This window comes from Corvus hawaiiensis, chromosome 5 (assembly GCF_020740725.1).
Source record: "Corvus hawaiiensis isolate bCorHaw1 chromosome 5, bCorHaw1.pri.cur, whole genome shotgun sequence".
Taxonomy (NCBI): domain Eukaryota; kingdom Metazoa; phylum Chordata; class Aves; order Passeriformes; family Corvidae; genus Corvus; species Corvus hawaiiensis.
In genome coordinates this window covers 71,836,009-71,861,554 of record NC_063217.1, presented here as the reverse complement: position 1 = coordinate 71,861,554, position 25,546 = coordinate 71,836,009, and the positions used below count along the sequence as shown (strand labels likewise).

The 25,546-nt window shown below is 37.1% G+C and overlaps 1 protein-coding gene across 3 annotated transcripts in view; it reads left to right on the top strand.

The window, feature by feature from the left end:
* USP53 (ubiquitin specific peptidase 53) overlaps positions 1-25,095 on the top strand; it is a 29,978-nt gene extending 4,883 nt beyond the window's left edge. For 2 of the 3 annotated variants that reach the window (XM_048303449.1, XM_048303450.1), the window contains exons 2-16: positions 2,070-2,771; positions 4,470-4,562; positions 7,068-7,202; positions 8,269-8,382; positions 8,469-8,551; positions 8,871-8,976; positions 9,389-9,535; positions 10,070-10,219; positions 10,701-10,872; positions 11,802-11,951; positions 12,560-12,703; positions 13,097-13,829; positions 15,759-15,832; positions 20,567-20,678; positions 21,452-25,095. In XM_048303449.1, coding sequence (XP_048159406.1) covers positions 2,628-2,771; positions 4,470-4,562; positions 7,068-7,202; positions 8,269-8,382; positions 8,469-8,551; positions 8,871-8,976; positions 9,389-9,535; positions 10,070-10,219; positions 10,701-10,872; positions 11,802-11,951; positions 12,560-12,703; positions 13,097-13,829; positions 15,759-15,832; positions 20,567-20,678; positions 21,452-22,439 — 3,345 coding nt within the window. In that variant the 5' untranslated portion in view covers positions 2,070-2,627 and the 3' untranslated portion in view covers positions 22,440-25,095. The other variant, XM_048303451.1, reaches the window with a different exon arrangement.
* The last annotated feature ends 451 nt before the right edge of the window (positions 25,096-25,546 follow it).

Below are 25,546 nucleotides of genomic sequence, written 5' to 3'. Positions count from 1 at the left end.
AATTTCAAAACAAGATGTTACTATAGACTTTCTCACCTTAGGGAGAGGCTGTGATGACAAATTAATCCCATTGCTTATGGCACCATTGGAAGGCTCATCTACAGTGCCCCTCTTACTAATGAAGGAGAAGCCATGCACCTTAGTATTTGATGCAGTGGAGAAAAAAGGTGCAGTGGAACTTCTACGTATGAAAACTGTGCAACGAATGTGTTCTGTAATTTATTAGATTAAGATTGTGTGATAAATGGAATTATTTGTACTCACAACTTTGTGGACGTGAAATTAAACAGGAAGCATTTTAATGCAATGGGACAGTAACACAGAGCTAATCCAGAAACATTTTTAAATTAAATTCTTGCAGGGAATCATTATAACTTTTCCTGAGACCTAGCCTAACAGCTAAATGCTTGGTGCATGGAGTGTTAGTTCTAGGGCATCCCTGAAATGCAAGAGAAAATTACTTCCTCTAAGTTCTTAGTAAATGAATGCTCTTTGTCATTATCTTAAATTGTTCCGGATGAACTCTTGTTTCCAAAACAACATGTGCATGTCTAATAAGATCTGAAACTGATACACATTTCCAGCTACAGTCTCTTTTCATTTCCTCTTTCTGGATTTATTGAAGTGAATATAAAGAAAACAAAATTGTTACATGATGTTCTGTCAAGGTCAGTTTACAGTTAGATTTCAGACTCCTTGCTCAGTGCTGCCACAAATCGCACTTACTATCTCCAGTATTATTAAATCAAATTACTTACGGGTGAGATACAGGAACATCAGTAAACAAACAGAACTCATCTGATTATTCATGGGGCAAAAGAGAGTTTTGGTTAGGTTCCAGTTATTGATTTTATTTTTAAACACAAGCAAGTACCAATATTTCTCTTAAATAAAGGGGACTGGTTTTAGGGGTGCAAGACTTCCTGTGGGTGTTATTGAAAGCAACATAGCCCAGCTGTACTGTGTTAAAGAGCTGTAGAATGGTTTTCTGTGAATGTGGCGTTTCTTGTTCTGAGCTGAGCAAAGTTCTCTTCCAGTTTATACAGTATTCCAACTACACAATTCTTTTTTTGTTTTTTAATGCTCCTCATCAATCTTGGAAGGTTTACACAGTAGAAAAAATTGTAGTGAGAAGCTGCAGGTTTTGAAGTATATTGATATGTCTTCAGTATCTCACATGCTTGTGAAATCTAAGATGAATCTCACAGTTGAAACATGAGGCCCAAATTTCACCCTTTTTTTTTTTCTTTCTTTCTTTCCCACATATGCAACCCTAATTACTTTGACTTATTTAAATTCATTCTCTTCTGTGCCATTCCTTCAAATGTTTGTGTGGGTGATGTAGTAATGCCAAACTGGCAAAATAATCCATTGTTGTGAGAGGATCACTGCTTGGGATTTACATGTGGTTGTGGGGATGTTCTGAAAATTGAGTCATTTAACCTTAAACATGCTCCTTCAAGAACTGGAGAAATAACCCTTATTGTTGAAGTTTGAAAATCTTGGAATTGGTTATTAGGGCAGCAACCAGAATGTTCTTGCTTTGCTGTTAGCACTGTTTTTCTGGTTGCTTTGAGAATGCAGCCAGGTTAATGACATATTTATGTAGTGTTTAGTAGGTAGTACAAACTTCTGAAAGCTGAGTACTAGCTGACAATCCGTCTGTAGAACTGAAATCAAAACCAACTTAGGTTTTCGAGTGTTGAATAAAAGTATTTGTTTCTTGGTAATGTTTTTAGCAGACTTGGAGATTTAAAGATTGAATATCTTGTGTATTATATGATCTTTTTATAAGCTGTTGCAGATTATTAGGAGAACCTTTACAGCAATTTTATTTTGGTCTTTAGAGATGTATAAAAACTTAGAAGATAATAAATTATGATAGATAAAATAACTTAATTTTTCCACTTTAGAAACAATTTTTAGGTGGTGATTTTTTCTTCTCATCTTTCCTGGCTATTTCATCTGCCTTTAGATTTAGAGGTTGTTTTAGCCATGATCTCTTTTCTAATTTAGGTCTTTAGCATTTTTGATTTTTTTTTAATACTTTCTGTTTTTTCTTATTTCAGGTTCACTGGAAAGAGAATGAAATAAACATGGAGTCTTCTAAACTGGAATATATTTCATGGGTTACAGTTAGAAGTAAAAAGAACATGGAACAAAATGAGAGAACAGGAGTATAACACCTGAAAAGAACTTTCTAGTTCAGTGATATATATATATATAACATTCAATATAATACAACTAATGATTTATAGTAATACTTTATTGATATCCCTGGAAGAAGTCAGTTACTGTGCAACGTGCTTAATAAGAACTTTTATTCTAATGACTTTTAACATGTTTTAACGTTAAACTGGACACCTTTATTTATCTTTTTTTTTTAAGACTGAGGGTTAAAAACTTTCTTCAGCTTATTTTTACTGGGAGACTGACTGATCCTGATGGATGGCTGACAGCTGCTCATGGAGAGTGGACTTAAGTCCGTGGATGGTTACTACTGCACAGAGTTGAATGGAATGGCATGACTTTAGAAATATTATTGTAGAACCACCTTCTTTGCCTTGCACCCATCATATCCTTAAATATTTAAGCGTGAACATTGCGATTATAAACTCTAAAAAATAATGGCATGGGTGAAATTCCTAAGAAAACCTGGGGGTAACCTTGGAAAAGTTTATCAGCCTGGAAGTATCCTGTCCCTGGCCCCTACAAAAGGCTTATTAAACGAACCTGGACAAAACAGCTGCTTTCTTAATAGTGCTGTTCAGGTAAGAGAAGACTTCATCTATTAAACATTTTTTGAACAGACTTTCCAAAGTGTGTGGGGGAAACAAAAATGGCAATTGTAGGAAGAAGACACCGTGTGAAGGTAATTTTATTAAGCATTTAATTTTAAGGAATTGAGAGTATTAAATACTTAATTTTGCACAGAATTTTATTTGCATGTATCAGGAATATCTGAAAAACTTCCCTTTTGTATTTGAAAATGTAGGAGTCAAAACTTTAAAACTTTCTGCTTGAATTTTAAAAGTAGCATTTCTGTCAAACATAGCAAAAATTTACATGACTTTTTTTTGTGTGGGGCAACCATTACTACGTGTATTGAATAGGACACTATTTTTATTAAAATACCATTTTCTCAGAATTAGCACCTGAACCTATGATACTGGGGTATATCAGAACATGCACATATAGTGAGAGCTTTGATTCTAATCTTAGGAAAGATTTGTGGAATTAGAGTAGGAGATACACTTGCTACCAAAGAAACATGACTTGGAATTCTCTTTATAACAAGGTAGTTTTTGTAGTGCTCAGATTTTGGACCTGAATGTTTTTAAATTGTACAGAATTACTTCTCAAACTGGCAGAGGGCTTAATAGAGGCGTAGACTTCCTAAAAATTGGACGACTTTAAAATGGCACAGATTTAAACCTAGGAGATATGAGAGGTATAGCTATGTGGTGTGTATGGTATCTATAGATATATGTATTTAAATTAAAAATGTACTGTAGTTTTAGTAGAGTATTTGCTGTTTTGCGTGCAGTGGGAGTAGCATGACCTAATATTCTCATGCAGTTCTGCTATTTTCATTTAGGTGCCCTAAAATGAAGCCCTAAGTAATTTTTAGTTCTAGTTTCAGACAATCCTACAACTTCACAACCCAGTGCTGTTTATCAAACGGTGGCAGATGGTTGGTGACTGCCCTTTTACAAGGAGGAATGTGTTCCTTTCTTTTTTTTTTAACCTGTGCTCAACCTTCAGTACTGAGCTTTGGACTTTCATTTTCCAATACATCCTAATTCATTTTAGCTTTTGTATTTATAGACAGGAATATCTTCTCCCCCCGGGATTTGCAGCTGTTGTCTTACTGTGCCTCTTGACAACTCATTTTTAGGGGTTGTATTTTTATTTTTTCCATGGACAACTTTCTGAACTACTTTGTATGTACCCAAGACGTTAGATATTGAAAGCAGTGTAGTGTAGCCAAGCTGTTACTACCTTTTTGCAGGGTATTTACACAAATAAGAGGTAGAAACATACCTGTTTAAGCACCAGGATTATTTTGATCTATGGAAAAACAAATGTAGTTCAGCAATCATTTTAGTAAGAGGCCATAAGAATGTAGTATAGACATAACTCTGATGTAGAGCTTTAAGAAAACTGCTACAATCCCTGTACAGAGTTTAGCTTTGCTGCTTGTTTCCTTGAGAGTACTTCAGCTCTTTCTTTCTTTACATTGTTTCAAAATTTAAAAGACAGATCTGAATCTTAAATGGTGAATGTAAAGCTTTCATTTCTGCCTCCACAATTTACCAAACTAACAGAAAAAAACTAGAATTCTTGCAGCAATACTGGTACTTAAGTTGTATGTGATGTGAAATTAGAAAACAATTAAAATCTACTGTATGTTGTGTTAAACAAAGAACCTTCAGAACTGATGACTTATTTTTTCTTTATTTTTGTAGGTATTATGGCAACTTGACATATTTCGACGAAGTTTAAGAGGTTTAACTGGACACGTGTGTCAAGGAGATGCCTGCATATTTTGTGCTTTAAAGGTAAATAAAAAATTCTGGAAGAACCATATTTCAAAATGAGGGAAAAATAATTCAAATCATTATTTTTTGATTTGTGTCTGTATCATACCTATTCCTGGGTGACTGAGGAATTCTTGTGTAAAGGAGCAATTTAAATTTAAGGTAGTTTTTAACAGGTGTTTGTAACAGAAATATGTTCTTGTATTTAAAGAAAAAATTTTACAGTACCCTAATTCTAGTCTGCTTAAACATAAAACTTCTGTCAGTTCAAATGAGTTATGTTGTCTTTTAAAATTTCTAGCTGCCTCTTGGAGATATTTCTCTTTTATTTGCATACGTCTGCTTTCGGTCTTTCCCACAGTGTTTGAATATATGTGTGTTTTTTTCTTTACAATAATTATATTACCGTCTGATAAGTGATAAAATTCCTAATGAAAAAATGCATAAGGGTGGTTTTGTGTGCCAAACACTTGATTTTCTCAGTACATAAAGTGCTGACCCATAGCTTGGGCATACCAAGAGTTTTCAGATTAAATCTTGTTTCTGTTTTAGGGTGACAGCTTTACTTTAGGTTTTGCATCACTTTAAGTCACCTTCCAAAGCCATACACTACCTTCAGTTGCTTCACGAGGCTGTTGTAACTTAGAATGTTGGGATTTTCTTATTTGTTCAAGTATCTGTTTTTGAGGGATTCGTTACTCCCCTGATGCATCTTGTGTAATTTACCCCAATGGCTCACTGTGCCTGGATGTCTTTCATTGCCTGGGCTGACATCTTCCCATTTTGGTAGAATGAATGCTGTACTCCCAAGAGTACTGATACAAAGTGGTATTTCTGCCTATCCTGGAGTTGGTTAGAGTGGGATTTTTTGTAACTGTGTAGTTGTGATCTTTAATTCCGTGTACTGACCTCAAAAAAGAGTAGTTAATTCATTTGGAAGTATCTGTCCCCAGCTGTTCTGTACTCCACTGCTTTTGCTTTCTTGGCTCTTTAGAGGTGCTGGTTGAGTAATTCTGTTTGTTCTGTGTTCAGAATCTTGAACGTTTTCATTTCCATGCAATATATACACTGGATGAAGATAAACAGTGACTTGTTTGTGACTTGGGTGGGTTTTTTTGGCTGGGTTGCGTTTTTTTGGTGGTCTTGGGCTATTTTAACCCTTCTTACCTGTTCAACAATGAAGGATATTTTATCTGTGTCAGCCTCTCCTATAAACTAAAAGCACAGCTAATAAATTCTGGGACTTTGACTATGCAGGCCACTAAACTGAGCATACCTATGTGCATAACTGCTTATCTGTACTGGTTTGGTTTTGGTTTTTTTTTTTTAGCAGGACATATAAAGCTATGTTTCATACCAAAAAATGACCTAGCAGCCAAAATGGGAAGGGATAAATGTTTTCAAAGCAGAGCTGTTAAAAACTTCATTTTGAATGTTTACATGGAGATAGTGGCTGAATTTTTGTCCGTAGTCCATGCTTTTTGTTTTGAGAGGGAAGATCAAATATTTGAGAGACCCCCTGGAATGCATCATGGTTAAAACACTACTTTTTGTTAGCACTGAAACTTTGCTTATCTGTTATATCTTTGCTTTCTATCCAACAGATTTTAACCATAGGAAGTCTATGTGAAGAATGCATATTCTTATTTATATTTTACATGGCTTCTCCTGACTTGCTTTGTCTTTAGTCTCTTCAGCTCTCCTTAAAGTTTGACTTAGAATTCTTGACTTGGGAATACACCTTTAAATATCTGCAAATCTGTAATTCATTTAATAGCTTTTAACTTTCAGTTCTTTTCAGAATCAACCTCCCTTACTTGCTAAATCATGAGCTCACTTGGATGGGTATTTCTGCCAAAAAGAAAAGTAGCAGCCAACTCTCTCTTCTGGGAAATGAATTAAAAACCAAGTGCAATTTATTATCATGTTCCAGAACTGCAGATATTGACCTTTCCTCTTGTTTTATGTGCACTGATTCAGCACTGAGCTAGTTTCATAGCAAGGATTATCGGCATTCTGTCTTGTTTATGGGAGGTTTTGCATATCCATAATTTTAATAAAAATATACTCCCCTCCTAAGTAGTAAATATTACATTATATAGTGAATCATGAATGGTATTACATTATGCCCTAAGAAATACACACCTCTGTAAACATGAGATACATATGGATGAACTGCTATTCCAGTGGCCAAATTAAAAAAGCTATATAGTTATATACAGAACAGGGCTTGTGTTTCTTCTGGGAGCACAAGTCAATCACTTGTAGTTTTATATCCTGTATGTTGTTGTTCTACAGGTTCAGTGTTCAGTTTGGTACAATAACTTCTTATAGAGGAATCAGTAGCAAAACACAGAAGCATAGTAATTTGAAGAAAAAACAGTAATTATGAAAGGTACATGGGTCTGTAAGCATTATAAATATAAATATTTTACATATTTATGCAAGAAATTATGTATTTGTGTAGAACCACGATGTCTAGCCAAGTGACTAATGAAGCTAAGTAATCATTACATTTCTTCCTAGGCAATCTTTTCACAGTTCCAACACAGTCGAGAAAAAGCCCTCCCGTCAGATAACATGAGACATGCCCTCGCAGAAAGCTTCAAGGATGAGCAGCGTTTCCAGCTGGGATTCATGGATGATGCAGCAGAGTGCTTTGTAAGTGTTCTTTGTGAGAGTTGAGTAGAAATATGTTAGTTTAGTGGGTTTGGTCGTTCCAGGCTCATGGGTAGGATTCAAATAATATAATCCTGCTGAGTTTCTTTGTGCCAATTTAGGGCAACAGACACATGGAGTAAGTGTCAGGTAAGGGGGATGGAGGACCCTTGCATTTGTTCCATGTTTTCCTCCTTTAACTCTGTAGCTCAGGCAGAGCAGGAGGTTGGTGAGGATGGTGAACTCTGAATCACTACTAGAAGTGTTGTGATGGAGAGAAAGGTTATCAGGAGAAGCACCTATGGATTTGAATATATAGTCTGTTCCTCCAAGTATTGAATCACTGGCTGTTGAGATACAGTGTGTTACAACTGGCCAGCTCATTGCTGAATTTTGCTGCAGAAGAGATTTCTATTTTTTTACCCAAGAGTGAATGAGTACTTTAAGATCTTGCTGTAGTTACCTTCTGCTTCAGTGAAGTGTCTTATTGGAAGACACAAGCCACGGATTGTGGCCTTTAAAGGTAACTTGAGATGGCACGGAACTCTGGTAAAGGGACCTTCCTAAGAGGTCCTGTGTTAGACAATGAAAATGTTCGCCTTGAACACCTCCAGTATTAACCTTCAGACACAGATCTGAGGGGCAGAAAATACGAGTGCTGCTTTGGTTCCTTTCAGCTTTGGACATCCTTTGGGACTATCCCCAAATTAATTGTTACCTGCTAGATTTTTTCTTCACATACATAGGAAAATCCAGTGGAGAACTCCTGAAAGAGGCTGTTTGAGATCTTGCAGTCATGAAAGAGAGCCTCTTATCACTGCTCCATCTATGCAAAATGCATTTGGACTCCTGAACTAATCATCTGTCTGATCTACCTGAATAGATTCACTTCTTCCCATTACCTCTGGTATTTTTGGCAAAAGGAAAAAATGGCCTTGCTGATTCAGGGGACAAACTCATTGCAGTCATAGGGAGCCAAGGGGTGTAGTTGGAGTATTAAATTGTAGTGTTCCTTGTGTGTTTTGACTTCATCAGTTCAGTTTACATTTCTATTATTATTTCTTTTTAGGAAAATATCCTTGAGAGGATTCATTTTCACTTAGTGCCAAACAGTGAAACAGATATGTGCACTTCAAAATCCTGTATTTCTCACCAGAAGTTTGCTATGACGCTGTATGAGCAGGTCAGACCTTCATTTGATTGCTTTAACAAATACCTTGTTTTCTCTGTCCTGAGTAAATAAAATCCAAAGTATTTTTATTTTTGTAGTGTGTGTGTCGCAGTTGTGGAGCATCATCAGATCCGTTGCCTTTTACGGAATTTGTGCGTTACATTTCCACCACAGCCCTGTGGTAAGAGCTTTATTCTTGTTACTTACTTTTCTATGTACACCCTTCTAATATTATGCAAAGCATGCCAGAGAAGGCTTTTAAGCGCTAAAAATGAATGTGTATTCTTTTTGTTGCAACACATTTTTGAGATACTGTCCAAAAATAGCATTTGGATTTCAAAAGCAAGATGTAGAGAGAGCTCGACAAAAACGTTTGTATCACTACTGTTTTACCACTGTGTGTTTTCTTTTTAGTTATACAACATAGTTAATTGAGAGTTGACTGAAACCTGTTACTCTTTAGAAGGGAGACCCATAGTTATGCAATTTACTTTTTGCAGTAATGAAGTAGAAAAAATGATGGAGAGACATGAACGTCTCAAGCCGGAAATGTTTGCAGAATTGCTGCAGGCAGCAAATACTGCTGATGACTACAGAAAGTGTCCTGTAAGTAAACAAAAATGTTACATTACTTTAGGATACAAAGGCGAAATTTTTAGGATATTAAATCAGGCTAGAAGTATTCCTCTAAAAGCAGGGTTACGTGTTGCTGTTTCAGAGCAGCAAGCTTAGGGTGAACAAAGCCCTTGAAGTTATATTTTATTGCTCCAGTTATAGAGATTTCTGCTTTAAGGTGGTGATTAGAAGTTAAGCTGTAGTCTTCATCAAAGTGTTTTTATGATGAAGAATGTTATCCTTAAATTGTTAGAAACAAACACCGTAACTAAATTTTGGAATTAAAGACATTGCAGAGTTGTTTTGTTGAACTAAGTCTTGTGTAGTGACTCACCTTTGGACATCCAGTTTTTAAACACTTTTGTTTTCCCTCCCATCATGGTTTTTGTTTCCTTTTTTCTAGAGTAATTGTGGTCAAAAAATAAAAATTCGTCGTGTTCTTATGAATTGTCCTGAGATTGTAACCATCGGTTTAGTCTGGGATTCAGAACACTCTGATCTGACAGAAGAGGTTATGCGGAATCTGGCAACACAGCTTTATCTTCCGGGGGTATCTGACCTAAAGCTTACTTTTTGCTTTTTCTAGAATTTAATTTTACTTTTTCTTTTACGTATATGAGAATGTATACAAAATAGAAATATTCATATGTATTTTTTATAAGCACAACTTAACTTTATAAAAAGTTTATATGTTTATATAAAGTTTTTCTACTTTTACTGTTCTTTATGATGTGCTGCTTAATGTAGTTTCTCTGAGAGGAAAAAGTCCCATTGGAAGTGTTTTGTCCTTAAGTACAATGATTAATGTAGGAGACTTCCTGGTTGAAAATCTAGGAATATCATTTTCAGTTTGACACTGTGGAATTATTCCAGAGCATGAATATTTTACTCTTTCAAGTATGCAAAAAAAAAAAAAAAGTTAAAATAGATGTAGCAAGTGCAAAAATCAGTATTTATACTCAGGAAAAATTGTGTAATACAACAGGACATTAAATACCAGCTGCCTTGGTGAAATGCCAGTAGTAGGTCAGGAAATTGAGGCTGTGTTTTACACATGTTTTAAAATATGTAATCATTTTTACAGCTGTTTTATAGGGTTACAGATGAAAATGCCAAAAACAGTGAGCTTTTTCTAGTGGGAATGATTTGCTACACGAGCCGACATTACTGTGCCTTTGCCTTTCACACCAAGAGCTGCAAATGGGTGCTGTTTGATGATGCTAATGTAAAAGAGGTAAATATTGGCTGTACTCCTACCAAATTTTGGGATCTTTTCTGGAGAGCATTCTTCTGACACCAATGTTGAAGAAAGTCAAATCAACCTTCTTATTTTAACAAACCTTCAGTTTCGTAAGTCAGTTTTTTTAAAATGACCTTTAGAATTTATTTCAGTGCTTTATGGCTGTGCCGTACAAATGCTGAGTGTTTCAGAATGCTCATGCACTTGTCTATTGTTGAATTTGTACTTCTTTTAAAGAAAGGAAGATACTGCCAGCTGTATCCATAGGAGTGATGATCTGATTGTTAGCCCATGTAGAACTAGTTCTATCTTTTTGTTGCAATTTCTGTAAACCACTGTGCTAAAATGTTGTATCTTCATGTACATTTGGAATTAGGCATTTGGTGTCACTTGCTTAATGAATTACTCTTTCCATATTTGGGTTCAGCACTGTTGATAAAGTTCTGGGGTTTTAGTTTGCTGGTTTTTTTCTTAGATTGGAACAAAATGGAAAGATGTGGTGTCCAGGTGCATTCGGTGTCACTTCCAGCCATTGCTGCTATTTTATGCTAACCCAGATGGCACAGCTGTGTCTCCAGAAGATGCACCAAAGCAGATTATTCACTGGTCTCAATGCAAGGCAGCAGGAGGAAATGGGGAAGACCTGGGTAATTATATGTATCTTATTTTTTTAATAACAGTGTCAGCTGTATTTCTGAAACGGGGATTATAAAGGAGAAAAAATGGATTGGCTGCTTTGTTCTGAAATATTTTTATCAATCATTATCTAAAGAGTCACAAAAGAAATTAGTGTGTATGCTCAGTATTAGACCTGTTAATAAGGGGATACAAATTAAGACTATTGGGTAATGGGAAAAAAAGATCTTCTATTGTAGATTGTTTGTAACCACTCAGAACTTCATTAATTTCAGAAGAAAATTGTAGACTACTTGTATTTGTGGGTGTTCTTACGTGTGTATTGAAACATTCAAAATACCTTTTATAAATTACATTAAAGGAAACTTTACTTAAGCTTCGTGCACATACTGAGATTTGGAGCATGTGTGTTTGTATATTTTTATATATATACGCACAGAGCACAGTTCAGAATTTTGGGAAAAATCAGAAGGAGCTTCAGGAAACCTTTTTTCTCTCACATTCATATATAACAGGCCTCGGTATGTAAGAATCCAGTCTTTTGGTTCTGTAGTTTGTACCGCTGTCTTGGGTTGGCTTTTTAAATTTAATACTGAGCATAATTTACAAGTAACTTAAATAAAAGCCAAATTGAATTTGACTTGTTAGTGTTCCCATCATGTGTAGCAATAGAACATAGATTACTTCAGGGAGCAAAGAATTGAGAACCCCGTTTCACTGCAGGCTACCACTATAAATGCGGCATTATATAAAATATTACAGAACCCTATTGCCTAGTATATTGAAATGTAGCGTGGTTTCTGGTGATGTTTCTCTTCTGGCTTTTTAATCCACAATTAAAAAGCTTCCTCTTTTTTTTTTTTTTTTTTTTTAAATTTAGATATTGGAAATTTAAATAAGGAAGCCTTTTATTTCTAAAGATAAATATGTTGTTTGACAGGATTTGAAAAGCATTCTCCTGCTAGATCAGATCATGTGAAAGAGAATGGAATTGGAGACTCCACTAATCAAAGGAGTAATAAAAAACTTCAGCCAGATAATCCAGCATTCAGCAGAAGCCATATTCAAGCAAGTGGTGGTAGAGGTCCAGGTATGTATTCCCTACTCCCACCCCCAAAACAGTGAACGGGGTATGTCTTATTACAAAATATTTCAATTGATAGCATTTCAGGTGGGTTCTAACCTCAGGACTAAGGGAAGAATTCCATCATTGACTTAGTTGTTATTCAAAGATTCATTCAATGTTTAAGTAATATCTGAATATCTGCCACGGAACGCTAACTTTTCCAGAGAACTGTAAATGCAGAATATTTACTACCCTTGTTATTCTTTAACTAAAGTGGCTCTCAAGGCCTTGTTCCATTTCTCAAACATTGTCAAGCTTTCCAGTAATGTGGTTGATTAAAAGGCACATTAGTGATTTGAGGCTGAGGTGTGGCTCTGTGGATCACTGGCTACTTGAGGAGTGCTTTTCCCCAGCAGTACTCACGTGATATCAGCACTATTTGTAGTCCTGTGTGTTAATGGACTTGATCTTATGGTTGAAAAGAAATCTCACGGTCTTAATCTGTGTTAAATAATTCATTTAGTCTGTTTAAGTAGTCCTAACACTAAAAACTAAATCTTACAGTCCAAATATGTGTTTTGGTGATGAATGACTTTTGAGTAATGGTGTTTGACAAGAAGTATTTTTTGCAGCCAAGTTAGGATACAGTGATCAAAAGGACAGGCTAAAGGACTTATCCAGAGAGTGTGCCCAGAAAGCTGCTGACATGAAAAACTTCACATCTTTACGAAAAGATGCAGACAGAGGACCAAGGAAAGAGTCTGGCAGACAAAGAGGTACATTTTAAAAATATAACCAGAGAACAGTTGATTGAAAAACTTGTAGTGTCAATGCTGCTTGTGCAGATTTTTTTCTCCTTTTAAGAGACCACACTGTAAGATTAAAGTTTCCCAGTTTTCAGTATTCTGAAATACATACTGGATTTTTAGAGATACTGTAAGAGACTTTAGGACTGTAACAATATCTGTTAAATGATTGCTTCCATCCTGAAAGTGTCTAAGGCCAGGTTGCATGGGGCTCTGAGCAACCTGGTCTGGTGGAAGGTGTCCCTGCCTGTGGCAGGGCAGTTGGAACTTGGATGATTAATAAAGTCCATTTCAACACAAATCATTCTATGAAATATTAATGAGAACTTTAATGGAGCTTTTTTTCCTTTTTGTTCTTGCAAGACTTGCTGGGGGAAGACCGTTCCAGTGCTAAGTCAGGGTCTCCTCCGGTTGGAAGTGGACTGAGGCACTGCCCAGATCAGCGGATCTACAGCAGCCAGGGAAGGGGCCCCTACAAGCACGACAACCAAGCACCTCACCAAGCAAAGCTTTCTGCACATGTGCTTGGATCAAACAAAACAGAACCTTTTCCTGCTGGAGAGAAACCAGTGACAAGGACACGGACCAATGGCGTCACTGGCTACGATACGGACACCAGTCAAGACTGCAGGGACAAAGGAAGTATCAGCAGCAGGAGCAGGAGTAAAGGTTGGAAACCAATGCGAGAGACACTGAATGTAGACAGCATTTTCAGTGAGACTGAGAAAAAACAGCACAGCCCAAAGCACAAAGCAAACCTGAGCAGTAAATCTAAGCATGAAAAGGAGCGGAGCTTTAATCACTGGCCAAAGGAAAACCAAATGCAGAAGGGTTTAATGACTATATATGAAGATGAGACAAAACAGGATACAGGAAGTCGAAGTTCACTGGATTCTGAGGGAAAAGGGAATGCTGAAAAAAGCAAAGGATTTACAGAGAGAAAACTCCATGGTGATAACTGGCAAATTCAGAGGACAGAATCTGGGTATGAAAGCAGTGACCATATCAGCAACGGATCTGCAAATCCAGACTCTCCTATTATTGAAGGAATCAATACAGCAGATGCCAAGATTGTGAAGGAAAGTGCTTCCTGCAGGTAATGCTAGTGCTCTTCGAGCTTGCATAGGTTGTATTTATGGAAAAATGACCTGTTCTAAAGTTTGTGTTGTTTAAAATCAAAACCACCCAGGAAAACATGCTTTGGCAACTTGCTTGAAGTCAGGTATGTGGAAAGCTAAAGTGTATCTAGAAATAAGGGTGTGGGCAATTAAGTGTTCAATTTACCTTCGCTCTGGTTCTGTTTGGGAGGTGCTGAGCCAGTCACTGAGGCACTGAGCCTGAACTGCTAAGCTGTGCTGAGGGGCAGGGTATGTTCATTTGTAATAATTGCTACACTCTTACGAGATTTTTAGACTGCGTGTAACTTTCCATCTGTAATGGAAAAAATACAGTGTCCATATAAATCACACCTGTAACATTGGTACAGACAGGCCCTGAAAAGGGGATGGGAATGGCAGTAGGTGAATCTTGGGTGCTGTTACCAGTCACAGTGCAGAAATTCAGTTTTCTAGATCACCTCGGACACATACTGATCACTTGGTAATTGACTGACCCGTTGGAAATAAATCTTTGCTGAAAAGTGTAAAATTACTAAAACTGGCTGGACTTGATGATCTGAAGAGGTCCATTCCAACTTAAATCTGTGATGCTGTGAAATAAAGTTATAATCCTTCCACATGAAGTTTTCAGTATTGTGTATCTCAAACTGTATGTGGAATGTAGATCCTTCTAAAACCCATTTATTCTTGTTTCAGATCTTGTTTATATCCATAAAACGGAAGAGCACAGCTGGGAGCCCAAGCCTAGTCACTTTGATAGATCTAATTTGATGGATCCGAGCAAATTTTCAGGCATATATTTTCATGGCAACCTATTTCACAGGAAAAGAGAATGGCAAATAGGATATGAAAAGGCCTTGACCTCCCTTCCCTTTCTCCCACTCTTTCCCTCCCACCAAACTGTACAAAATCCCACTATGCAAAAACCTGATGGGCTTTTATTGGCTAATGACATAATTATGTATAACACTACTCCAACTCATGGTTTTATTTTGTGTTTGACAGGTGCCTCAAACAGTGGTTTTGACAGCTTAAACTCATTTTTAAGCATGCCCATGAGGCAATGGGACACCCAAATGTGTCATTTTGTGAGAGAGAATATGATAAATTTAAAACAGCATAGTTCATTAAGAAGCTGCTTATGCTGTTGTTTAAACATTTCTCAAATAAAGAAAAAAACATACGTTATCAAAATACAGCTGACTTCCTAGGACTTCCAGAAGTGCTTTATATGATTGGTAATTTCAACTGGCTGGCAATACTTACTAGTTTCCTGCTAACCTTTCAGACTCTGTCTCATAAACCCAAGAATATATAAACTAATTATTTGAAAGTTCTTCTAGAAAGTGGAAAAAAATTACTGTTTTGTTTTTAACTCCGTTCTTCATGTTTCTTTCAGTATTTTTCTTGTTTTCCTGTCCTGTCAATAAGAGGGGTTCTTTTAATTGAATTCTTGCCACTGTGTATCTCTTCCCTGCCTTACTCTTGTGGAAGGTAGGAGTTGGCAGGGTGTTGGTCAGCTCCCTATCTGGATTAGTCATGCGTGTTTTCTGCTTATCTAAACCAGCAAGATTTAGTAAATCCTCTGATAATTTTTTTTTCTCTCCTTTTGGGTTGGCAGCTGTGATCTTCCAGTTTTATTCCAGTTTGAGGGGAAGAATAATTAAATGAAAATCTCTAGGAATGAGAGACCAAGTGGCAATCACAACTTCTAATGATATTTGTTATCAAAACAAAGTATTAACGAATAGCAAATTATCAAACTAGGAAAATGGACAAGATGGAATGCTGATTAACAGGTTACACTTACTGAAGATATTGATACCTACAAATAAATTGGATTGGATGACCAGTGGTGTCTGTTCCACAGTTTCAGTGTTGTAATCCCATATGTGCTTCTTTTACAGCGAACAGAACTTGCCAACCAAAAAAGCTGACAGTGTGTTACATTCAGCACCTGAGCAGAACAGAAACTTCCATGGTAAGAACCCATATTAAAATTAAGTTTTCAGAAACTATCGTAGATGTACCAGAATTTCTATTCCCCCAAACCCCAAAAAAACCTAATACAAATGACATGGTAGTTTGGTTCACTCCCTGTGGTTTCCCCCAAAAAATTTCTTGGAGCTTCCTTGGAGGATACTAAGCAAGACTTTTATTTTTTTTTTTTTTTAAGATATCTGGGTGGACTGTGGCACCATTTGTTTTCCTCCTAGATATGAAGCAGTATCAGGAAGAAACACTTGTAATAAGGAAGTCCACTTCCTTTTACATACTAATATGTCTGCTGGGGTTTTATAAAGTTGATAAATGCCTTGGCATATAAGTATTATAGGTCAGTCTGAGGCCAGCCAAAATCATTATCTGCTGTTGCTGAAACAATGGGAGGGTGCTTGTACAAAGAGGGGCAATAAACATGAGGCCACTTCCTCAGGAAACATTTGATTTTTATAGATATCATACTTCTTTTCAAATAATGTATAGTATAGCTTCTCCTAGGACTTAAAGTGGGGGGTGGGGGTGTTGCCATACCACTTCTACATTTTCTGTCCATATTCTAAACTATTTTTTGGTGCAGAAAGAGAACTAATTTGGTGTTTGCTTATTTTGATGACCCAAAACAAAAAAAATGAGTCGCAAACTCCATTAATGGAATGCAAAGGTCTGGTTCTGCATGAGATTTATTCTGCTTTAGTTCCGTACTATACCATTCTTATCAAACACAGTTGGATAGGAAAAAGGGAAAAAAGTCACCAGTGAAAAATACTTAAAATACTCTTTAGGCATGAGAAATGGGTGGGTTAAAACAATGGACTGTTCTCTGGAGAGAATACTTAAGTATACTTAAAGCTTTCAACATGCATCCTACGTTTTTCTTAAAAAAGTGTAGTGATTCCAGGTGATCCTCAGAGTTATCATAAAAAATTGATGATAGGATCCAACCTCTTCAGTTATTCTAATTCAGTAACAAATTATCAAAAAGCTTCTTTTAAAAAATGAATGTATTTAACTTAGTTTTGGAAAATAATACTTTTAATGGAAGTGATCAATGGACCGAAAAGAGATCTGAAGGATTTAATAATTTCACAGGTATGTGGGGTTAAAGACTTATTTGGACTCAGTTTTTAGGTTGTCTAAAAAGTGTGTCAGGACACCTTTAGCAAGGACAACAGGTATCAGTTCTATTACCTTATTTTCCATCTCTGAATAGTCTGAACGAGACATGGGTTGGTAGGTAAATATCAGACAGACTCACAGAAAATGGGACTTTAAAAACAAATGCTCAGTCCTTTCTGAGAGGGGAATGGAATATTAAGAAATCTTTGTTAGGCTCTCATGGCAACTCCAAAAAAATATGTCTGAGTGGTTTTTTTTGTGTGGAAAACTTCTTATGGAAATAATGTTGGACTTCTAATTATGCCCACCGTTGGTAGTGCTTTACCAGCTCCTTGTTTTTCAGTAGAGCTGAATGAGGCTACTGTTCAGCACTTGAGGAATTCTGTCCCTGACTTACAAAAATAAACTTATTGTCAGAACATTATAAAGATAGAAACACTGGATCACACAGTGACTGGGAGATCAAATGGCTGCTCCTTACACGGGCAGTAAGCAGTAGATAACTGTAGTACTGAAGCAAAGGTCCCACAAGGCCAATCCCTAAATTGTGTGGTTAGATTTTGGCAGGAAAATGTAAATATTGAGTAAGCAGATGTAGTATCCATGATTTATATTAATCACTTTGCGTTTATGAAGTTTGAACTTGTGAGCTCAGGAGGCAAAATTTTTATTGTGTTTAGAGAACTTGAGACATGAGTAGTGTAAGGGGAAAATTACCAACCTCCTGTTCTGCAAGTTAGATTACTAATTTTGATGGTTTTCCCATTGTTTTTAATGGTTTTCCCATTGTTCAGTTCAACAGCATGAGACAACTCAAACTGAAATCTAGAATCATTCTGAAGATCTGGTTAATGTGAAGAAGAATACAAATTGCCTTTGCTTGTTGTGTCACTTCAGAAAACCCCACAAACCAACCATAACTCTGAAAAAGACAGCTCATGCTTAGGAAAACTGTACCTTTATAGTAATAATTCAAAACATGCAGCTGCACGTAAGGAAAACCAGTTCTTACCCTTATGGTGCAGTCAGTGTACGTGAATGCCAAGTTTAAAGAAATGAGTGGAGAACTAAATCTTGTAGCTACTTAGTTTGCTTACCATGAAACAGAAACAAAGAAATGCTTTTCTGGGATGTCTTTAAATGATAGAAGAACAATATATAGGAAAGATTTTGCTACTGAGTGTTGCTCCAAAAGTAAAGTTTCTAGAATATAAGAATTTTTTTTAAGGAGATTGGTCACTGTTTTTTAGAAATAATATTCCATTTTGGGCAAGTTATACATATTACTTCCTTGACTGAGAGATTGTTGTTGTTCCACATTTCCAAAGCTTCCAATAAGTTTGGCTGTCATTTCAACTGAATACAGAAAATGTCTAGACTAAGAGAGAGGAATTTGCCACAATATTTGTTACAAAAAGTATTACTTTTGTTGTTGGTTTTTTTAGTGACAACTTGGGAAATATTAAAAAAAATCCAGGAAATGTGCAGCTAAAACACATAAAGAGGAAGTTGAATTTAATGTGGAGTTGAGTTTTTGTTGGAGGTTTTTGTAGGGGTTTTGTATTTATTTTCAGTTCAGCTTTTTTCTCAACAGAAACTGGACTTGGCAGATTTTTGCACATGTTCTGTATGTGTAAATGGAGATACTAGACGAGACCTTGTCTGTCCTACGTGTGGGCTGTAGAATGGATGTTAATCTTTTGAAAATCTGAATTGGCTACCCAGATGTGAAAATGAATGTTTGTAAATGTTAAAAGCAGATCAGTTTATATGTCAGAAGGCAATAATTACCTTTCATTTATTGCTCAGCTCTTTACGAGCCATTGATAAGGATGCCGAGCTCCAGCTGAGCAGGGCTTGTGTGTCCCATATTTAGGTTTGCAGAGATCGTAGAGCCAAAATTCCCAATCGAGCCGGCGTCTGGTTTTAACCGTGCATGGCTGTCCTGTCAGCAGAAAGGAAAATAACACATCTATTTTTAAGTTCGCTGGAATTCCGCAGGCACAAAGCACCTGGTGCGGCTGGCCGTGCCCGAGGGAGCCGCTCGCTGGCCTCTGCTGCCGCCTGCCGGCCGCTTGCGGCACTGCCCTGGGAGCCTGCAGAGTCCTCCGGGAGCTGGGCTTGGAGTGAAAATCACCAGTCTGCACTAGAATGAAGTGTTTCTGTGTGAAATATAACCTCAGTGTTGGTTATCTCACTGTTAGGTAGCTCTGTGGCACACAAGCGGTTTCGAACCTTCAGGTTAAATACTTGTCTCTTCTATGGGCTCATTCAGTAAGAATATTTTCCCATAAATATGATTTCTAAGGCTGTGGTATTGTTTATTGTGACTTTTTTTTTTTTTTTTTAATCTCAAGACTTGCAGGAAAGCCATATGGGGGCTTGTCTGCTGTGCTATATGCTGCTTTAGCCTCTATTACCTGTGTCCTTGGTCAAAGATTTCATGTCTTTAGTCTCACATCACCTAAAGAATAGGGCAGATATTGAGCCTCAAAACGAGTATCACCAAACACCAACACCCAAAGTTTTCAGTTTAGTTTTGCTCTGTTGTTGGGGTTTTAAGTCATATGTTCATAAGTCTAAAGTTCTAAGATTTTAAATATTTAAACTTAGGGAAACAAATGAAATCGGTGTAGCAGTTGTGAGTCTAGTCTGTACACAGACAAAATAAGCCATTGTAATAATAATAATAATAATGATAATACTGAGGAGAAGAAGAAGCCATTTCTTTGAGTGGCTTCAGAGCCACTTCAGGACTGATATTAATGGGCTAATCATGGCATTACTTGCCATATACTTGGAGTATCTATATCTAAACAAATAGACTGCTGCTTGTCACTTGCCAAGAGAGTGTTCTATTCTGTGTGGTGTTGACATGAATACTTCAATGCTTCCTTTATTTCCAGCTCACTAGGAGCTGCCTTGTTCAGAACTTGTGTATTTTCAAGGAATGGTTCTTTGCCTGGGAAGAAGGAGCTTCTGGAGGAGGAGTGCAGTAGTGCTGGCCCAGGCACTCAGTGCTGTGTGTTTGGGGCACATGGGTGACAGTGCTCTTTGTCTGCCCAGTCTCTCTGTGAGCCTTACAGTCTTGCTTTAGGGTTTGAATTGTTTCAAAGGATGTATTTCTGTAAAACCCACAAACAACAGAACAACCTAGACCACCCTCAGTCTCTACAGTATTCATTCTATTTAATTATTATAACACAATATGAATCTTTAGAAGTCATACGTAGTTCTTATTTTGTAATTTAAATTACTTTAGATGTCATAATAAGCAATAAACATGCTTTTAGTAAAAGCTTCTTTTGAAAATGTGCTTTAGTCAGATTAAATATTAAGGTGATCTTGAAAACATATCTACAGGACTTCAAAATTGTCATAATTACTTATTTTCTGGTAAGAAGAACACCCAGAAAATTTCCTCCAGATTCTAAGATCTGACCACCTGTGACAGATTATCTTCAAAATGGTTTTGATTAATCTCAAATTTTGAAAGAGATTGTTCTGTTGTATTTTGTTTGTTTCTGTAACCTCTGAGGAATTATAAAGAAGGAATTGGACTGTATATCTGTTAATATTGCAGTATTTTCTTTTCTAGCCCCAGATTTGAGGAAAGACCAGATCAGTTCCGAAGTTAACTACAAACCTCATCCTCATGCTGGTTTCCCAACAGAATTATATTTGCAGGTGCCCAGTCCTCCAGTAAAGAGGTAACCAGTAGTGGCATGTTCCTCTGTGAAAGTTCAAAAATACTGAATGTTGTAATATTACGATGATCAGTATTAAGCATTGAAGAGTTAAGGTGTTCAATATTTTTGACAGGCAATTCCTTTTGAATTTTGCATAATTGATGGGTCTAAATTCTCTCTGTCTTTAATTTTGATGCTGTCAATGTCACCATTAGGGGATTTTAAACCATCTTACCAGAAAGAGGGATTTAACATTTTTCTGTTTGGAATTATATGTAACATGCAGTGATTAACCAATTTATGGTTAGTGCAATCACCCCATAAAGCTTTGAAAAGTCTGTCTGGAAGGGGGGAAAAGTTGATTTGTGTTTAGAAGCTGCTGCTGTACCTTGTTGTTTCTAATATGAACACTAAGTGCTCAGTATCTCCTAAAACTCAAGAATCTAAATACAAATTTATCAACTGGAAGTAACATGCAGTATTTGAAAAATGCATGTATCAGAGTCATGAGGATGTTCAGAAGAGAGCAGAGGTCATATTTGACATAGTCCTGAATGTTGAAGGAATTCATCTTGCCTTCTTAGGGCACATTTACATTTCTAATGAAAGAAACTTTGGAGTAATTTAATACAACTTGTACTCCAAGGGCTGTATGTTGAACAGAGCCTAATTCTCTTGTCAGTTTGAATATTTCAGCGGTTTTACCAGGGCTGTATTTGAAAAAATCCCTGTTACTTGAGCCTTTTCATATGTTTTCAGGGATACTTACATCTTGTGTGATTTTTGTATTTTAGAGCTGAAATGCCTGAGATCAATAGGAAGTATTTCCCATCATCAGTTCTCCAGCCAGTTCTCAAAGAGATTGTGAAGTCAGACAACAGGAACAAGGCGAACGAGCCAAACTCTTCCGAGTGGCTTCAAACAGAGAGGTTTGAGAAGGTGAACGTGCCGGTGTATTGTGCGGACAGCGTGCCCCACCCCTTCCCAGACAATGCCTGTGGCAGGAAGCCGATCCACAGCGACTTTCCCTCCCCTGCCCAGCCGCAGTCTCACCACACAAAAACACTGGGTCCCAAGGTGGGGCTAGTGCCCTGTGCGCCTCAGACCCTGCCGGAAAGGCCGGCGGTGCTGCCCGCCCCTCCCAGCGAGCACGCCGGCCACCCCCTCCGAAGGGCGGAGCCCCTCTGGGTGCCTGAAGCCGTGTACCAGAACATTCCTCCCCCCTTACCTCCGAAGAAATACGCTCTGAGCACTTTGTCAGGATCAGAGAATAACTCGGCAGTGGATGTAAAATCACCGGAAGTGTTGCAAAATAGTCCATTAAGGCAAACAGGTGCACCTTCAAAATCTGCATCAGAAGCAAGCGTAGTCCCAGCTGAACAAAGGCTTAAAGAGCCCTTTCCAGGGAACGAAGCGTTCGTTCATAAACCGGATTCTCCACCTCGCTTACCAGTTAATGAGTTCTGGACTGTGTCTGAGAACATGCTAAAGAAAGGATCCCGTCACACGGGACCCAGCCCTGGCTATGCGGATGGGAATGACAGCGTGTCCCTAACCACTTACTTCTCGGTAGACAGCTGCATGACTGACACCTACAGGCTCAAGTACCACCAGAGGCCCAAGCTGTATTTTACAGAGAGTGGAAGCTTCCACAAGGAGAAGCATCCTCCAGCAGCTGGAGTAGATCTGAATGCCACATACCCTGCCACTCTTGAGCCCAGGCATCCCATCCCCGAACAGAAGTACAAGGCAAATGCAGAAGGAATACACTGCAGTAGATAGGTTCTTCAAGAAAGCCACACCTGGATCTGACTTGGGCATTTCATGTAGTCTGTAAAGGGTCACAACCTTGAGCGTGTGTGTGTGTGTGTGTGTGATAACCAGGTACCCAGCTGACTGCACTTTGCTTGGGAGTTGTGACTATTCAAATGAATATGCAAATAGAAGTGAACAGAGGAGAAGAGGTGCTAACTTGTGGTTCCTTTGATTTGTTACTCTAGTTGCCTTAATGCTTACCTCTGTTACTCAGCTTGTCTTCTACAGTTTCTATTCAGTGTGGTCCCTTGAGGAGTGCACACCTTGCAGCAGCGGGATCGGCTGGATGTTACTGATTGTGTAAGAAGATCTAGTTAGCTGCAGCGTAAGAATTGTTCCTTCAGACTGTGGTCACTATGTTCTCAGACTAACAAAAGGGATAAACGTGCTACCACAACTAATGCAGTACCTGTAGTCATAATAGAGCAGTATTTGTCCTCAGAGGTAGCACGAGGTGACACGGTTTTTTCAACTGATGTCTCTCAGAGTCTGTGCTTTCACAAACCTTCAAGTGTCTTTAATGCAAGTTTACCCAGAGGATTTATTTTTTATTTGAAAAGCCTTAATAATAATAATAATAATTCTTTAAAACCTGTTCTTGTTTGCAAGTGTTAAATGAGACTTTCAAAGGGAATTGAAGTAAACTGCAGTAATACTGTCCTGTTAATACCCCTGCTCTTAGTGTACGTTTTTAAGCACATTTATCAGATTTGTTCACCCTTTAAGCTATATACTTTACCTTATTAAATTTAACTTCATAAGTTACAAACCATTATAACAGAATAGGATGCTAATTTTAAATACAGAATTATCATGAAACTACGAAAGATTAATTTTATAACATTTTAGAAGTAATTACTGCTTATGTTCAGTTCTGACTTACTCTACAATTGCATGCAAAGTCAATGCTGCTATTTATTAAACTCCCCTTTTTTATTCAGCTTGACATTTTGGTTCATGGGGATCACACATTTGTTTGTTTTTTTTTTACTAACATGTTTTCCCATTTGGAACAGTCCTACATATGGAAATGGTCTGCATTAGCAGATCAGGCTGAATGTGCAGCCATTCAGACTGGTGGCTAAGGGGCCATGGGAAGAAGAAGTTCCTCTTTTTCTGCTCTGTCCCTCAGCCTCCAGTTTTGGCAGCTCTGGAATTTACCTTGTCTTTTGTTAACCTGACTTAATCTCCGTAACAAGGAGGAAGATTTATTTGGCTTTTATTTGGTTAGTTAAATCAGTGCACAGAACCATCTAGTGAGTGCTGAGGCAGCGTCAGCAAAGCCTGACACAACCCAAAAAGGCAAATTTTTTCTATTATTCACATTAGAGTGTTAACTTGTGGTGCTGCTGATTACACCTAAACATCAATGCCTTTTATTTATTAAAATAATGCAAGAAGGTAAAATATGCATAATAAACATTCTTACTTGCACTGTTAGTCAGGAAGACTTTTTTTTTTATGTGTATAACCTTATGTACATGTGTTTTAGTGCTTCAACCAAATGATGGCAATTGTTTAGCACAATTATCCAAGGTAAACATTTAAACAGTAGTTTTGGTTATTCTGCAGCAAGGTCAGGTTTTTTTCCTTTTAAATGACATGTACCTTACAGTAGAACTGGAACATTATATATATGCAACAAACCAGGTTATCTCAGATTAACGTTCTTTCTACCTTGATCAAAATTTGTTGTAGCACTTGGGGAAAAAAAATTAATTCTAGAATTTATAGTGAAAATACTATGCATGTTTATGTATGGCTGCTAGTAAACAGCAACTTAAACAATGATCCTTTTGTAAGAAAATCAGTTGAATACAGAAGAACGCTAAAAAAGAACTTGGGTGATTCCTACTGTAATATTTTTGAGAGATTTCAGAACCTGTAAATTAAACTTTTCTAGTTCATCTAGCCATGTTACATAATACACAGAGCCAGTTAAGTACAACTGTCCCCTAATACCTGTGTAAAAACGAAGATTATTGGAATTTGTAAATAATGTATAATTTGTAAAATGTTTTGCAAAAAAGAAAAAAAAATCTTGTATTTGAAATGACAGTATTTTTATGTATGGATAGCACAGCAACAACTGTGAATGATGTTAGAACACTTATTTTTAAACATGCATAGCAATGTTGATACTTCTGTACCAGGAGCAATATGAATGCCTCTTACTGATACCAATGAACTCTGCTCCCAGTAAGCACAACTGGTAAACTCCTCTCTAAAGTAGCTGCAGTAACTTAGGTGTACTTCAGTCTCCTCGCTTAGCTTGAAACAATCTTATCAGACAACTTTCTCTGTGTTTACCAGGTATTTAATGATTAAATAGACAGCTAATCAAGGCACCTTCATTTTTATATTTGACTCTGCACTCCATGTATGTATGTACGTAATATTTGCTAACTAATATGTGATAACTTGTTTTAACTTACCTAGGGTGCCTATTTATTTTTTTATAAATGTCCCCCTCGAGCTATAGATTTGTATAAGAGCCTAGACAATTTTTGTAACAGTAAAGATATTAACAAGTCTTGTAATTAATATATTTTTCAGTCTTTAGAATTATTTTCCTGCAAAGTTCTGCTTGTTCAAAATACCAAGATAAAAATTTAAAATCTTTGCTGTCTGTTCTTTTTGTGTTCCACGTTTAAAAAAAAAAAGAAAAAGTTGGCTTTCCAGAACTACATTTTTAAAGCGACAGATAATGCTGCTAGTGATGGTTGGAGGTTTTTGTGGAGATGGGGTTTTGAACAGTACTCTTTTGAACCGTAAAATTAATCTTCTGAACTATTTTATAAAGCTGTTAAATAGATTAAACTTTTAAAGTAGCTATGAAATGCATAAAGCAATTTTTATACCACAGTCCCACAGACTGGGTGACAAGTGATTGACCAACACATGAGCTACCTTACTATCTTTACTAGGGATAAGCAAAAGTTGCCGGGATCTGTGTACTCTGGAGCCTCCAGAGTATGTGCCTATGGAACAGCTTGAGCCCAGTGCAGCACAAGCCTGCACTTTGTTAGCTCTTAAGTTTTCTGAGATAAGCAAAACCTTTCGTGTCAGATCTA